The 14,388-nt window shown below is 42.8% G+C and overlaps 1 protein-coding gene across 9 annotated transcripts in view; it reads left to right on the forward strand.

Annotated features, from left to right (window-relative positions):
* P4HA1 (prolyl 4-hydroxylase, alpha polypeptide I) overlaps nucleotides 1–13,326 on the forward strand; it is a 28,657-nt gene extending 15,331 nt beyond the window's left edge. For 3 of the 9 annotated variants that reach the window (XM_010579904.1, XM_010579902.1, XM_010579905.1), the window contains exons 9-14: nucleotides 5,890–5,989; nucleotides 7,624–7,677; nucleotides 9,767–9,832; nucleotides 10,364–10,432; nucleotides 11,151–11,247; nucleotides 11,703–13,326. In XM_010579904.1, the coding sequence (XP_010578206.1) occupies nucleotides 5,890–5,989; nucleotides 7,624–7,677; nucleotides 9,767–9,832; nucleotides 10,364–10,432; nucleotides 11,151–11,247; nucleotides 11,703–11,773 (457 nt within the window). In that variant the 3' untranslated portion in view covers nucleotides 11,774–13,326. Of the gene's footprint in view, nucleotides 1–5,889; nucleotides 5,990–7,506; nucleotides 8,358–9,766; nucleotides 9,833–10,363; nucleotides 10,433–11,150; nucleotides 11,248–11,702 lie in introns of those variants that run through there. The other 6 variants (XM_010579903.1, XM_010579901.1, XR_775173.1 and 3 more) reach the window with 5 other exon arrangements.
* Nucleotides 13,327–14,388: the final 1,062 nt, after the last annotated feature.

Here is a 14,388-nt window from a genome sequence, read left to right on the forward strand (position 1 = left end):
AAAGATGCAAGTGCCCTCTTTTGCTTAGCATGGCTCATCTAGTGCAACTAATGTACTAAAATGTTAGCGCATCGCGGGGTTCTGCTTATGCTAACAAGCGGTGGGAAAGGCTGCCTGTGTAGCTCAACTCTACCACTAAACTTCAGTGTGGATACTTGCTGCTTAAAACTAGGCACTGATGAGCTGCTCTAATTCATGGGAATAGTGCTAAATAACGCCAGTTGATAATTTAAAAGAATTTCCTTGTTTAAGGGATTGAACGTAGTTGCTGCTCTAATAGAAAACTAGTGTTCTTTCAGCTTCTTTGAACAAAAAACCTGAAATTAGAATGGCTAGTAGCTCAAGGGTTTTTATTTAGCTATGAATTTCTTTAAAAAGATAAAGTGCTTCAGAATACTGGATCACAAGTTGATTGATTCAGGAATGATTATAACTCTCATGAAAACTAGAAAATCATTGTAGCTGAAGTCTGATCCTTAAAGCCACGCTTGTTACAAGTAGTGGCAAGTTGAAAATGTTTATACATTGACAACTGGCTTGCACCTTCAGCAGCAGGCAGATCTACTTACTCATCAGAGCGCATGCAGGTAGTGGGAGTCCTCTGGAAGTTGTCTGGTGAGCTCTGACATGTTTGCTCCTTAAAACTACCTCCCCAGCCCCCCTCCAGAATGACTTTAGTAACATACGTCTTCCTGTTTAACGTGCGTTGCTGCATTTAATTTTTATTTTTTGTTTTTAGTTTTAAGGTCTGTCCATGTCTTACCTACCTCAGTTATCTGTGACTGCGTGTTTTAAAGAAAGCATTTATTCAGTCTTGGGATTTGTCCTCTGTGGCACAGACCGCTCTGGGGCATTTACTTAAGAAACTTGTTAATCCATTTGAACATACCCTCATGGTTTCTGTCAAACTTGGTGTGCTAATAATAAGGATTAGAGAAGGTGACCAGATCACTAATTGAAATCGAGATGCATAATTGGCCCTTATTTAAGTAGATGAGCCTTACTAAAAGAACTCTTTATTTAGAGTTTTGATATTAGTGGGAAGTGTTATGCCTTGAGACTATTGCAGATGCCATGGTCAGAAAAAAGTAGTACTGGAGAATACACCTCCTTCATTAAAAGCTGATTCACTTGTCAACGTGTGCAGCCGATGGTGCAGCCAGATCCCGTTTGCCATCATCTTTTCATTGGCTTTGTGACATGACAAAATAACTGTTTCTCCTAGGGCTTTAATCTGGAATTAGCCGCGTGCTGTACCTTGCCTAGGGACTCTGTGATGAAGTATAAGGGCAGCCGTTGCCTGTGAAGTGCCACTGCCTCCCTGGTGCAGTGTGCTGCGAGCCTGGAACAGAGCCTCCTGTCTAGTGCCTGGTGAATGAGACCCTTAAACGCTTAAGGTTTGGAGCTCAAAAAGGTGGGACTTCCTTCCAACACGGCGAAGGAACTCACAGAATTCTATCAGAATTTACCGAGCTAAGATTTTTAATTCCATGTCTCACTGGAAGCTGGAATTAGAACTGCAAAGCAACACACAAGTACACGGGTGGACAGCACATTGCGAAGTTAGCGCGGACAATTTTTTGAGGGTGGAGGGGACTTCCCTTCTCATGCTTCCCCTTGCCTTTGCATTCCTCCATGTGCACATTGTTTAGCCTGGCACTTCACGCTATAGTGGGAGGTAAAAGCCACCCTCAAAAACCCCAAAGCCCAAGTCAGACTGCTTTTAGAAGGATCATGTTATTAATGCTGGAACGCTGAACTTCTCTCGCAGAACCACTGTAGAAACATCTTTCTGTTAGAGCTGTTTGAGCTGGTTTGGATTCCAGATGAATCATTGCTCCTGAAAACCAAAAAATGCTTGCTTTATTTTTTCAATAGATGACTGCCTTCCCCCTTCAAACATTCTTTCCTAGCAAATGCACTTCTAAATTACAGCATTCCCCTCGTTGAGAGGACTACTGTTCGCTATGCAGTACGTGGCAGGCTGTATAAAAGGGGGCACCTTGCCAGCAGTACGAGGAGCACCATCAAGCCGGGCTGTGTGCTGTACCAGAATAAACTCAGCCACTCTGACACTGCTTTTAAAGAAGCTGCTTTTTTTCCTCTCTCCTCCTAGCAGCCAGTTGGAGCTTGTAGTATATCATGTTAAAAGTTTCCACTTCAGAAATACCAGTCTGCGCTTTTCTTCGCTCCCTGTTGCGTCTCTACTAGTTCTTTTTTACATTGTAAGTACATTTTAGAAAGGTTTTAAACATAAATGCCAGTATTTCGTGTGACCAATGACTGTTACAAAAGCAGTTGTTGAAATACTCTGCTGCGGTGCTGGTGTAGCTGAGACTACTAAGGACATAGAGCCTTTGTAATGTCTGGTCCTGGACTGACTTGTGCAGTTGGAGGAGATGAGCTTTTGGGCGTATAAGCCCTTGTATATCACGTAGCTCTGGACAGTTGTCTGTTTTTTCCCCTAATATACTGCTTAGTCTAAAATTATTTTTGCATATATAACTATTGTGCTATTAAAAATTTCTAATAAGATACCTGATAGAGAATTACAAGAGGGAGGAGTAAATGTAATTACTGCTAGCTGTTTATAATGAATATAAAAGCTGTTAAAAGCCTGACCTTGGTGTGAGGAAGAAGAAGAGCAATCCCCCAGCATGAATTCAGCATGCTAATGAGATTCTTTCAATTTCTGTAACATACTAGCTTAGTTCATGGGTGTCTTCTTACAAAGCCACGTGCGACACCAAAATACTATGCCTTTGTAGTCAGAGAATTGGGGTTTTGGTGTGGTAGTTATTAAGGAAATACTAAATTGTCCTGTAAGTCAAGTCACCCACATCTTAAACTGCCATACTTATGACTTACTTCCCAGAAATAAGATTGTCCCTTTTTGTTAGGAAGTTTTCTGCCCCATAGTGGACTCATAGGTGTCAGCTCGTCAAAAATCTAACAGAATGCTGTCCATGCAAGTTAACTTGTCAGAGGAGCAACTTAACTTAACAAATGTACATTGAAGAATTGAGCTGTGTGCCTTTATTGAATCATGCTGAACCTTGAACTGTACATACATTAAAAGAAAAGAAGCTTGCTGAGCATAGTTTAAGGCTGTTAATTTTGCATCACATATGCCACTGGTGAGGGAGCCTTTTTTTTTTTTTTTTTTTTTTGATAAGGAAAAGCGGGGAAAAAAGATTGCTTTCTGTGAAGGAATACCTGCTATAAATGGTCTTGAATGAGGCACATGCGTACTTTGTCTGCAAAGGATTGAGGCTGAGACCTAGCAACAAAAGAGGAGACGGTAGGGACAGGTGGTTATATAGTCTGTGAAGGCCACTAGGCAAAGCCTGCAGTAACCAAAGGCCCTTGTTCTGCATCCTAAATGCAGCAGGCACGGAGATCTCCTCATGCTGGACAATTGGTGCAGGGTTCTGCAGGCCCTCCTGAGCTCTCCACCCTCATGGAGGCACATTTCATGACACTCACAGGGTTAAATCACGCTGTAACCCCTTCACAGGAAACTATTCAGCACTACAGGCCTCTCCCCCTCCCGCCCAGGTTTTGCTCAACAACCAGCAGACAGGCTGGCACTTGGAATATGGTTTCAGTTCTGTTTCCTCCACCTTTCATAGACATTCTTTGTATCCTTGGGCAATTAATTTTATTTCTAAAAAGCATATAGTACTTTCCCTTCATGAAAGGATGCAGTATTCTCCCTGTTGAAAGCATTCATTGCAATTTGACATAACCAATATAGTAAGAATGCTTGCTTTTTTCTTTCCTTGGGTTGGTGGTGGGTTTTGTGGGTTTTGGGGTTTTTTTGCTTAAAGCCTTTATGGACTGGACAGAGGTAGCTAGAGCCTATGCTTTGAAGCTGATGGCTGTGCTGGGGCTTTTCTTGTGTGTGTATGAAGTGTGAGGGCAGGATTGCTTCTGAGTGTTACCTGTTCAACACGGCCGCATATAGCATGCGGCTGCATAGCTGCGCTCTTTTTGGCGGGGGGAAATGCTTCATGTGAGTAGTCTTTGCATTCACCTACCACTTTAAAGAAGGTTGCATTGTAACACTTCCTTATACTAACTGTTCAGAAGTGGATGAATCTGTATGTGTTTGTGCCAGTCTGTCTTGAGAAATCTTACTTAGAGTTTATTTGTCATGTAAGAAAAAAAAAAAATGCTCGTAGAGATTCTGTAACCTGTGTCAGTGCCTTGTGTCACGTGTCATGCTACTGTTCCTCCCATGCAAAGTGTTTTGGTATTTCTTTTTTTAAATACAAATTTTTCATTACAGACAACAACCTTCATTTAGCATAGATGTAAAAGTTCATTTGAGTAGAAATCCTATGATACTAGGCTCTGAGCACAGGTATGTCTGTCCAACAGTCTTGTAAGAGCAGCAGGAACCACTGATGAGCAAAAAAGGCCGAGTCAGATGCCAGAAAAAAGGTAGACCTAGCTGTGTCTATTTTCCTGCAGAAAAGGGGGGGAGGGGTGTCCAAATCATCAATATTAGCATCCATATTAGGGACTAGCAGTGGGGCTGCCAAGGTAAACAGAGAAGAGGACCAGGGAGGGTAGTGAGCATGCCAAGAGAGGGAAAAAAGGAGCAGGTCAAATGAAGGTGCAAAGGCTAGAATGGGAGGAGTAATGCAGCAAGAAAAACAAGCATCATGGAAGCAGATGAGTGGTTTTAAAAAAAGGAAAAAAAGACAGGGGCTAGATGAAATTGATACTTTTTTCCAAAAAGAACAAAATGTTTACCTTGTAAAGAGATGAAAAATGCCTGTGTGTTTGTTTCCATGTAAGTGTTCATGGCTGGTAAGGGTCCAGCAGGGATGTGCAGAGCTGTGGTTATACTAAGCTTGTGCCCTTTTCTGCTGAACACAGCTCTTGTGGGTGTGTGGCCGCTTCTGGATGATGCAGCTCCTGCCCAGTCATGCAGCTTTCAAGAACAAGCAACCACTTACTTAGAGGAGAAAACACTACACTGGGTCCAGGTGAAGGCAGGGATTGTCATGTAGAACTGCTTCTCTACCTGTTCCTTCCTCTGCTGACTAGTTTGCCAGTTATTTTTAAATGCAGTTGTTCTAGCTGAAAAGTTCTAATTTACAGTAGGAGGCAGACATTTTGAAGGTGCCTTTGGAACTGTGAGGCTGACCTTTCACCTTTCTATTTAAAAAAAAAGTAAATTCAAATGGGTTGGTTTGGGTTCTGCCCCCCTTAAAAATCACTGTGTACACAAAATGTGTGCTAAATACCAAATCCATAATCGGCTGTTCTGGTAGAAATTGTTCAACAGGGAAAATGGTAAAGAGTTTTATGCATTTGTTTGATTGTTTTCATAACAATTTTTAGTACTGTTGCCCAGGTAAATAATGTGAAAGGAGAGATCACTGAGCATGCTTGCCTGTAAGTGCATGACATGTGGAAGAGCTGAGTTAGACTCATGTAGACTCTGTGTATGCTAAATAAACTCACCTATTCCTTTCCCAAATGTTACTTCAAAATGCATCAGATATGGGTTCTAAATTAGCTGTTTGGAATGTGTAAGAGCAAGTGTTTTGTCCCCATTTTAGAAGACAGCTTGAAGCAGATTTCACCGTTTGGAATGTTTTCCTCAGTCATTTGGTAATCCAGGATGGGAATTAAGGCCCCTAGTTTTAGAGCTTCTTTAAACCAGCATTGTGCGTGTTCTTTCTAGAAAACATGTTTATTAATTAAATGCAGGCCTTCGTAACACCCTGGAAATATTTCTGATTGTCCTACCAAATTCTCGAAAAGTACAAAAAAAAAAATCTCAAATTTGAAGTAATTCTAAATGCCACATTTGTACTACTAGCTTACTGTCTATTACTACCATATTTTATTTTGTTTTTTTCCCCCACTTAGTGCTTGGTTGTCTGGCTATGAAAGCCCTGTGGTATCTCGCATTAACACAAGGATACAGGACCTAACAGGACTTGATGTCTCCACAGCAGAGGAACTACAGGTAAACCCTTAGGACAAGTATGGTGGTGGTGAATGTCCATTGGCGTTTCATTTTGGATGGCTTTGCATGCAGTGCAGTGCTCACTGGGGTAGTGTTGGTGAGGTGGCCACAACAGCTCATGAGAGTTGTGGCTGAAGCCCAGGGGGGCAGCTGCTGTGATGGCTGGTTTGATTCCAGGCCAGGGGAAGAATGAGTGAGGGGGTTTCATGCAGGGAGGAGGAAAGAAAGTTGTCTTTGCAGAGTAGTGCTTACTTTAGTGGGAAATGGCTTTCTTTTGCTGGAGGGAAACAGTAATAGCTGAAACTCCTCATGCTTGTTGAAGTGAATGTGTAACCCTATTTTTTTTTTTTTTTTTTTTTTTCGCCATACTAACAAAATGTGAGTTTCATTGCTGCAGGGTCAAACCTTGCTGCTGTGGTGATAGTGAAAAGTTTAGCTTAACTGATCTGTAGGGAAAGGGGGAGACAACGGGTGTTCAGATTTGCCATCCCATCCTTGGTCCTGGCAGGCCAACAGCATGCCTGGTATCTCCATAATGTGGGAAAGAAAGACTGACTGTACGTGTAACTTGAGTAAATTTTATTTTAGAAGTACTTCTGTTCATTTGCTTGAGGCTTTTAAATGAACAGCTGCTTCACTGATTCTGAGAAAGCAGGACACCTAGAAAGCAGTTCCTGAAAGCTGTTGTGCCTCTGTGCTACTCTGTCAAGACCCCTGATGATAAAATGCTGAAGCAGCTGGTTGAAAAATGGGGTTATGAATATGTAGAAGAGATGGCAAAAAAATAAAAATCAATTGGCAAAAAGGACAGTGGATGCTCTTTATTGATGTAGAGATCAAAAAGTGATTTAAACTTGAACGATGTTAGAAGTGCCATGACTATTTTTGAAGATAATATAACCTGTAAAGTTTCTATAGAAGGAAAATTTTCTGCCCTGGAGAAGTACCAGATTCCTTACCCCAGAGTACACTGCAACTTGCAGTGTCAGTCTTGGATGTGCTGCTGCTCTTGTGGCCAAACATCCTGGGGCTCCTTGGAGCCTGTGGCTGTCCCTCAGCTCGCCAGGAGTTTCAGGAGTTTCAAAATTTCACAGTCAGCTTCTGTGGCCTCAAAGTCATTAGATCAGACAGTAGCAGGCACTCAGAAGTGGGAGAATGTCTTTACCCATTCAGGTGGGGGCAAACAGAAGAGCTTTCCCAGAAGGCTGGCCCCAGGGAAGGGCAAGTTCAGCTGCAGCTTTGCAGGCAAGAACTGCAAAGGCAGGCTGAAAGCCTAAAGCTCAGTGCCAGGTTCTGGCTCTTGTACACTGATGAGGAGTCTGGGTGCAGTCAGAGCTGTCTGTGTATAAAGCCGGTAGGACTTTGCTGCATACAGTGCAGTTCAGCTGGCAGAGACTTGCAATTTCCTATGGCTTGATCTTTAAACTTCATCTGTCAAAAGGCTGTAAATGGCAGTCAAATTCTTGTCCGGGTAAAATACTGCTTTACTAGATTTTGTGCTTCTCCTTTCACTGTAGGTAGCCAACTACGGAGTAGGAGGCCAGTATGAGCCTCATTTTGATTTTGGAAGGGTAAGTCCTGTTTTCTGTCTCCACCTCTTTCTTCTTCACAAGCACTGTGTTTCTCTTTTTCAGGTGGCAAATTATGGAGTGGGAGGACAGTATGAACCCCACTTTGACTTTGCACGGGCAAGTAAAGAGATGGAGGAGAGATAGACACCTGGTGAAACCTGGGCCTCTTGGCTGTGGCACCATTGTTACTCTTTAATGTGTATTAAATTTTGTAGCTCTTCAACTTTTCTAATCCATGTTAGTGGAGAAAGCCCTCTAAACCACCAGCTGAACTGATACATGTTGTAGGCATTACAGAGCAACAAGGTTTTTCTTCAAAAATATAATTTAAAAAGAATTATTCTGAGATGACTGATAGTTCTTGACAGAGCACAGGGCATTAGCTTTATTCTAAAACTGAGGAAACATTTAGAAATACTCCAGCTGGCCATGGTACTGGCCCTGGAAAGCCATTTTGTTTAAAAATCACTGAAGGATGTACAGCTAAACTGTATAAAAACTTGGTGTATGTCCCATGCTCCTGACAGGTGCAGCAGATGATGGTGGCATCAGCTAATGTGCATCCAGGCACTGAAGCTGGAAGCTGACATAGCTGCAGAGCGTTGTGGAGTAAGGCAAACGCGGCTGCACGAGTGAGAGCTCAGTGCCCTCTTCTTATGAAGAAGGCTTTGTAGGCAGCATAGGAAAACTTGCATTGCAGCTTACCGTGTAGGCTTGTGATGTGGAGAGAGAACTCCTTTCCCCAGAGCCGAGATGCAGGCATCTTGCATGCTGTTGAAGAAATTTTGAAAATACAAGTAAGAAGTGCTCTGTTACTGTAAGTTTACATGCTGATTGCTAGCGGACTCCCAAAACTGGAAAAAGCTTACCAAGGTCTTCTCATCTTCCCATCATTTTTTTTTTTTTTTAACTTGGTTTAAATTCCTGACCTGTTTTTATTGCAGCGTAAAATGCGGACTGCTGGAAATAATGCCACTGAATTCAGTTGGTTATTTATTGGGCATACTTATGTGTGATTTAACACCTTCACATTCACTTTACACTGTGATTCCAAGCCACCAACTCTTTAATCAGAATCTCTGCTCTGTAAGCACATGCTCAAAAGCATTGCAAAGGATTAACAGTTTTTGTTTGGAAATGCATGGGTTAATTTTGGGAGTAAGGATGGCTGGAATTTTAGTGCACACAAATAGCGGTTACAGGGGCTGGGTTCTAGAAGTAAAAATAGACGTGTGACAAAAGTTGGTATCATAACCCATCAAAATGGGGTTTTGTTCTTTCTGTCAAGTGATAAAACCCCTCTTGGTCACGAAACAGCTCTCTTGTCTAGTTGGTTAGCCTGTTACAGGCTCCGGCTCTGCTGAGGTGCACTCGGCTTCCTCCCTCCCTCCTTCCCAGCTGTAAGGAAAGAGCAAGGGTGATGGAGTGTGGCAGGGAAGAGGACACAGTGCCAGGCTGGTGGTGTCGCAGCCCCACTACCCGCATTCTCATGTGTTTAGGCAGGGACCTACCTCACTCCTGTTGAAAGCTTCAGGAACGACTGCCACAGACACTCTGTGGATGGGATAGTGTGCTGCTTAATGAATCGCTCCTTGGATTTTTAATGGCACTCTAAAATGCCTGTGTGCCAGGGAGCCAGCTAGGCTGAGCAGCAGCCTGCCTGGCACAGCAGCCAGCACCTGCAGCTCCAGCCCGAGGTCAGAAAGGCTGGAGCAGGAAAGGGGGTGAGGGCCACAATGGCAGAACCACCCCGCAAAGGAGCTTCCCTTGGGGCATGCTTGGAGCCACCCCTGCTGCTCAGTGTGATTCTCAGTGAAGTGGAGACTGAAGGGCTGCCCTCCCTGTTGCTTATCTTGGCCAAGGACAAGATGGGGGTGGGGGGGCAGGGGGGATAAGCGAGTGTAATTAAATAATTAACTTTGTGGCTGCAAAGAGGATTTATATACTCCTTTTCAGACAGTACAGCTGTTCTTACCCATTAGCAATTTGGGCTTGTGCCCTCCCTGTCCTACAGAATTTTAAAGTGCCTGGTTTATTTAAATTAATAGATACACTGATATTGCATTCTCCCCTCCTTCCAAATAGAGAGATTGAATTAATTTTTCTGCATGAGTTTGTCTGCTGCTGGCCCTGCAGCTGTATGTCACTGGCTCCTCTCAATAATCAAAATGAAATGCTTATTAAATCTGCTTGCTTTTATTCACAGAAAGATGAGCCAGATGCTTTTAAGGAATTGGGAACAGGCAACAGAATTGCTACTTGGTTGTTTTATGTAAGTGATATATTTCTGCTATGTGCTGGTGCCAAAAATATCTATCACTGCATATTCTATACTGTTGAATGATTTCATTATGGGTTTTTCTGTTGTTGGTTTTTTTTTTTTTACTGAAGTGACTTGCAAATGAAGGCAGCCGCTAACTTAGTGGTAATATATGGGGGGGTATCTTCTTACCATAAGTCATGGCTCTTCCATGTGTTCTGAAGGAGGGTTTTTTTCTTCAGAGTTGAGCATCAGCTTAAATTACTTGACTGTCTATTCATTTTTATATCTTCATCAGTATTTATAGCATGCCCATTGCCAAAACACTTCAGCGTGTAATGTTCAGGGACGAGGCTGGCTGTTGCACTTGGAACAAAGAGGGTGGGTTTCAGCCTTTTTTAAGGCTGTTAATCACGCAGCCTTTGCTCGCTAATTGGGAGGTAGAAATTAAGTTGTTCCGAAACCTAATTCTATTTTACTAAAACGTGACGCTTAGGCATGTGTCAGCTTCCAACTTACCTGTGCCTTTTCCCACCTTTCCAGATGAGCGATGTGTCAGCAGGGGGAGCTACCGTCTTTCCTGAAGTAGGAGCTAGTGTTTGGCCTAAAAAGGTAAGCAGGGTTTTTTTAATCCAGTGTAAGCACTCCTCTCTCCACTGACTCAAAAATATAACAAACAAATGTATAAACGTTTAAAAAGAAGCTTTGAAATGGGTGTATATAAAGAAGATGAGAGCACCATTCATGGGACCACAGAGGTACTTAAAATTAAGCAAAGCAACTGGAGCAGTACTGGTGATTGCAAGGGCCTCTGATGTTCTGCATGTTAGTGCATAGTTTACGTTCTGGACTTAACTGCTTCTAATGCATAGACTTTGCAAAACATTACAATGCTTCAAAACACATTTTGAAAATACTCAAATCTGGAAGCAAGTTTAGTCTTGAGGTGGCTGTAGGGAATTCTCCCTGAAGTTGTGTGTTCCTGTTATATTTTTTTCCCCCTCAGAAGGGTCACGAATGAGTTCTGTCTTTGCTGGCCTGCTGCTCATTTTTAGTAAATTATCTTGCTTGCTAAAACTGGTCAGTTGAATTAAACTGGCTTAGGGTTTAAAATAAATTAACAGCCAAGAATATATAGACACAGAATGAGTCAAAGGAGACTCACTCCTTAGGAAAGCAAACGTTAGAATATGGAAAAGAGCCTTCAGTTTAAAAGGAACGTCTGAAATAAATACAAATACACATACCTTTGCCCTATCGTTAATTAAGTTGGTGTGAAAGCGTGTATGGCACAGAGCAAAATGCTGAGGGTTTCCGCTGCAATTTCCAGGGAACAGCTGTATTCTGGTACAATCTTTTTCCAAGCGGAGAAGGAGATTACAGCACGCGGCACGCAGCCTGCCCAGTACTAGTTGGAAACAAATGGGGTAAGTACGCCTCACGTTGTTCTCGCTGCCTGTGACCTGGAGGTCTGGGGCTTTGTTGGTGGGTTGTCTCGGTTTTCTTTTTCCTCTGGACTTCATGGTGGAATAAAAAGGAGCCAGAAATCTACTTCATAGCTAAGCTATATCTACTGCTTATCTCTCTCTCTCTCCATACATTATGTTATATATACTAGCATATTTTATTTTATATATATGTAGAATACCTATAATACTATATCCACTTCAACAGTCTTGTGTAATTTTGCAGCTTCTGGAAGGTTTTTTCCCTCTTGGTTCTATTAGACCAACTTCACATTACTTTGTGTGTGTATAAAAATACTTTAGAAAATTAAGATAATCCTGTGCTTAACTGAAAGCTGGCCAATAGCATGTATTTAGCTTAAATAGAAGCATGAGCTAACCAGGTGCAGTGATCGAACACCTTTATGTCTTTGCAGTATCCAATAAATGGCTTCATGAGCGGGGACAGGAATTCCGAAGGCCGTGCGCTTTATCAGAGTTGGAATGATGCAGACTCATCCTTTCTCTTCTGTATTCAGTTTGTGTAAAATGCACACATCTCCTACAGTTTACAATTGACTAACACTCCACTACAGGTTCAATCTTCAGCTACACCGGTGTTTCATCTGTGGACAAAACAAACATGCTTTTAGTTCCCTTAAAACATGCCCTTAAGGTTTTATGAACAGAGTATATTAAGGTCTATGAGTGTTACAGAAAAAAAAAAAAAAGGACAAAATACAGATCAGGGCCACAGCTAACAGTGGTGTTGTGTGTGGTGTTCCCTTCACCATCGCCCCTCTGATCAGCATGGAAAGCCAGTGATTGTTCGCTCAGAGTCCTTCTCGCAACTGCCAGTCGGCTAAGGGTGGGATGATTTAACGGGAGGGCTCCCTTCTAAGGAAGGCTGAATTAAACCGGTTCCTATTCCTCAACTTCCAGACATTTGACTCCTTGCTTTCCCAGAGTGCCTGACCACTACTCTTGAGAACTGTGGGCATGGTTTGTGTTTCTCTGGGGAACAGGTTGTTATAATGTTTTACCCTGCTTCTCCACTTCCGCAAAAGCCCCAGTTTTTAAACTGTCTTCCTTCTCAGCCTCTGTGGGGAATTTGGCTCTTAACCTTGAAAATGTGAGCCAGCAGTTACATACACATAGATGAGATGCTTCAGCAGTGTTGCATCAAACACACCTGCATCAGAGCAGCCTGACAACAGTTGCAGCTTGTCTTCCCTCCATTTTTTTCCTTTAAAGTTTGTCCACATAAACAAAGGCTGCTTTTATCCTGTCTGAGTAGTCAACTCTTAGATCTGTTCCTTGGGCAGTGGGGATGGGAATGTTACCATCCTCATTAAACAAAATAATTGTGCCTTAGGACAGTGGAATTTCAAATTGGTTATGAGACTTCAGGTGATGAGGTAATACAGAGTCCTTACAGAATGCTCTCCACCCTCGTCCTCCCAGTTCTCAAGGTGGTGTGAGAAATAGATGGCCTATTTATAATCCTAAATCTTTTTTAGATGTGTTTTATTTTCCAAATGTTTGTTCTTTCTGCCACAAATGCTGCATGCAGGCCGCAGCAGCGACAGGCCATTAGTCACGGGGTGACGGTTAGCACAGGATGCCAGAGAAGGTGCCTGCTCTGGATGGTTTGGTGTTGCTCACCTTGCAGAGGCCGCCTCCACCGCAGCGACGCGCCTCCCGCCGCCTCCCCTCTCCTTTAGCTGTCGCTGGCACTCGTGAGAGCCTCCAGAGGTTCTGGTGCTGCTCACTTCAGTGCTGCTCTTCCCATGAGCCAGGGCTGGAGCTGTTCCAATTCATGCCACCCCCACAGAAAAAGCATCCCCAAAGTCAGCGGTGCCCACACTGGAAGAACTCACTCGGGGACTTTCAGTGACCTTAGTTTGTGATGAGTCATCCATACAGGGAGATGAAGTTGAGACTGGAGCTGCTGCAGCTGTTGAACTTTTGCTCTGCTCATCAGATTTCTGCGGGAGGAGTAACAACTGCCATCCCCACTGCCCCACAGCACAGGAAGAGCTAAGCAGGGTGGGGAGAGGCTGCAGGGGGGGTTTGCTTTCCTAAGCCATTTCTCTTCAGGAGCAGGATTTTTAGCAAAATGTCTAAATACTCCACTAGCATGAGGATAAGAATCGAAAGTGAGCTGCACCAGACTCTGCCTAAACAGTCTGATTTTCTGGACAATGACGGTTTTACTGATTTGGGGGTCAAGCCTGAAGTCTTTACCAAGGGAAAAATTCCAATTCTAGTTAATTGGATTTTCTGCCTCAAAAAAATCTTGAAAATTGAGCCAAAACATAGATGAAACCAACTGTTAACGTGTTAGAAATACCTCTGGAATACTGAGAATGCAGTTTAAGGTACTATAGTTTGAGAAACTGCATACTTTCAGAAGACACTTTAAAACCTTTGCTGGAAAGTGCATTGTTAAATTTCTACTGAGCCTGTTAGCAATGGGACCTACGTAACTGTTTATCCTCTAGCCCTGCACCTTCTTGCATTTTGCCTGTGCTTTTGGCAGATGTGAAACCAAGTCCATCCAGCACTTAAGAAAACAAATAAAAAGAAAAACCAGAAGTAGTTCCACGTCACATCTGTACTGCTCATTTATTCAAAATAGCTGGTACACTAGAGCAGTATCTGATACAGAGTCACCAAAGAAATGGGTTAGCAGAGCATATTTTTGATCACTAAATTGTAATCATTAAAAAAAACCAACCACCTATAATATTTCTACTTACCTGTGTTTTTCACATGGTGTCATCCATCTCCATTCCTAACCATGGTTTCCTCTTTCCCATCTGTTTTACTTTCTTAAGCTCCAAAAAAAGGCAGCCATGGCTGCAGGTAAGTCCTGCCCCTTTCCTGCAAGTAAAAAAACAGAACGAACAATGTGGTGTTAGGAGCCGTACCTTTGGGGCACTAATTTCTCTCGGTAGCTCCGAGGCATCTATAAATGCTGCCCAGTTACCAAGCACAAAACGAAATCAATGTATTGCCACCACAAACACGTTTAGAAAACAGCGTCTGGTTTTGCTTTTACAGAAAAGCTGGGTTTTTTTCTGAAGTGAGCAGAGGAGTTACTTGACACATTAAAACAAT

This window comes from Haliaeetus leucocephalus, unplaced genomic scaffold (genome assembly GCF_000737465.1).
Source record: "Haliaeetus leucocephalus isolate CR32 unplaced genomic scaffold, Haliaeetus_leucocephalus-4.0 Scaffold687, whole genome shotgun sequence".
Lineage (NCBI taxonomy): Eukaryota > Metazoa > Chordata > Aves > Accipitriformes > Accipitridae > Haliaeetus > Haliaeetus leucocephalus.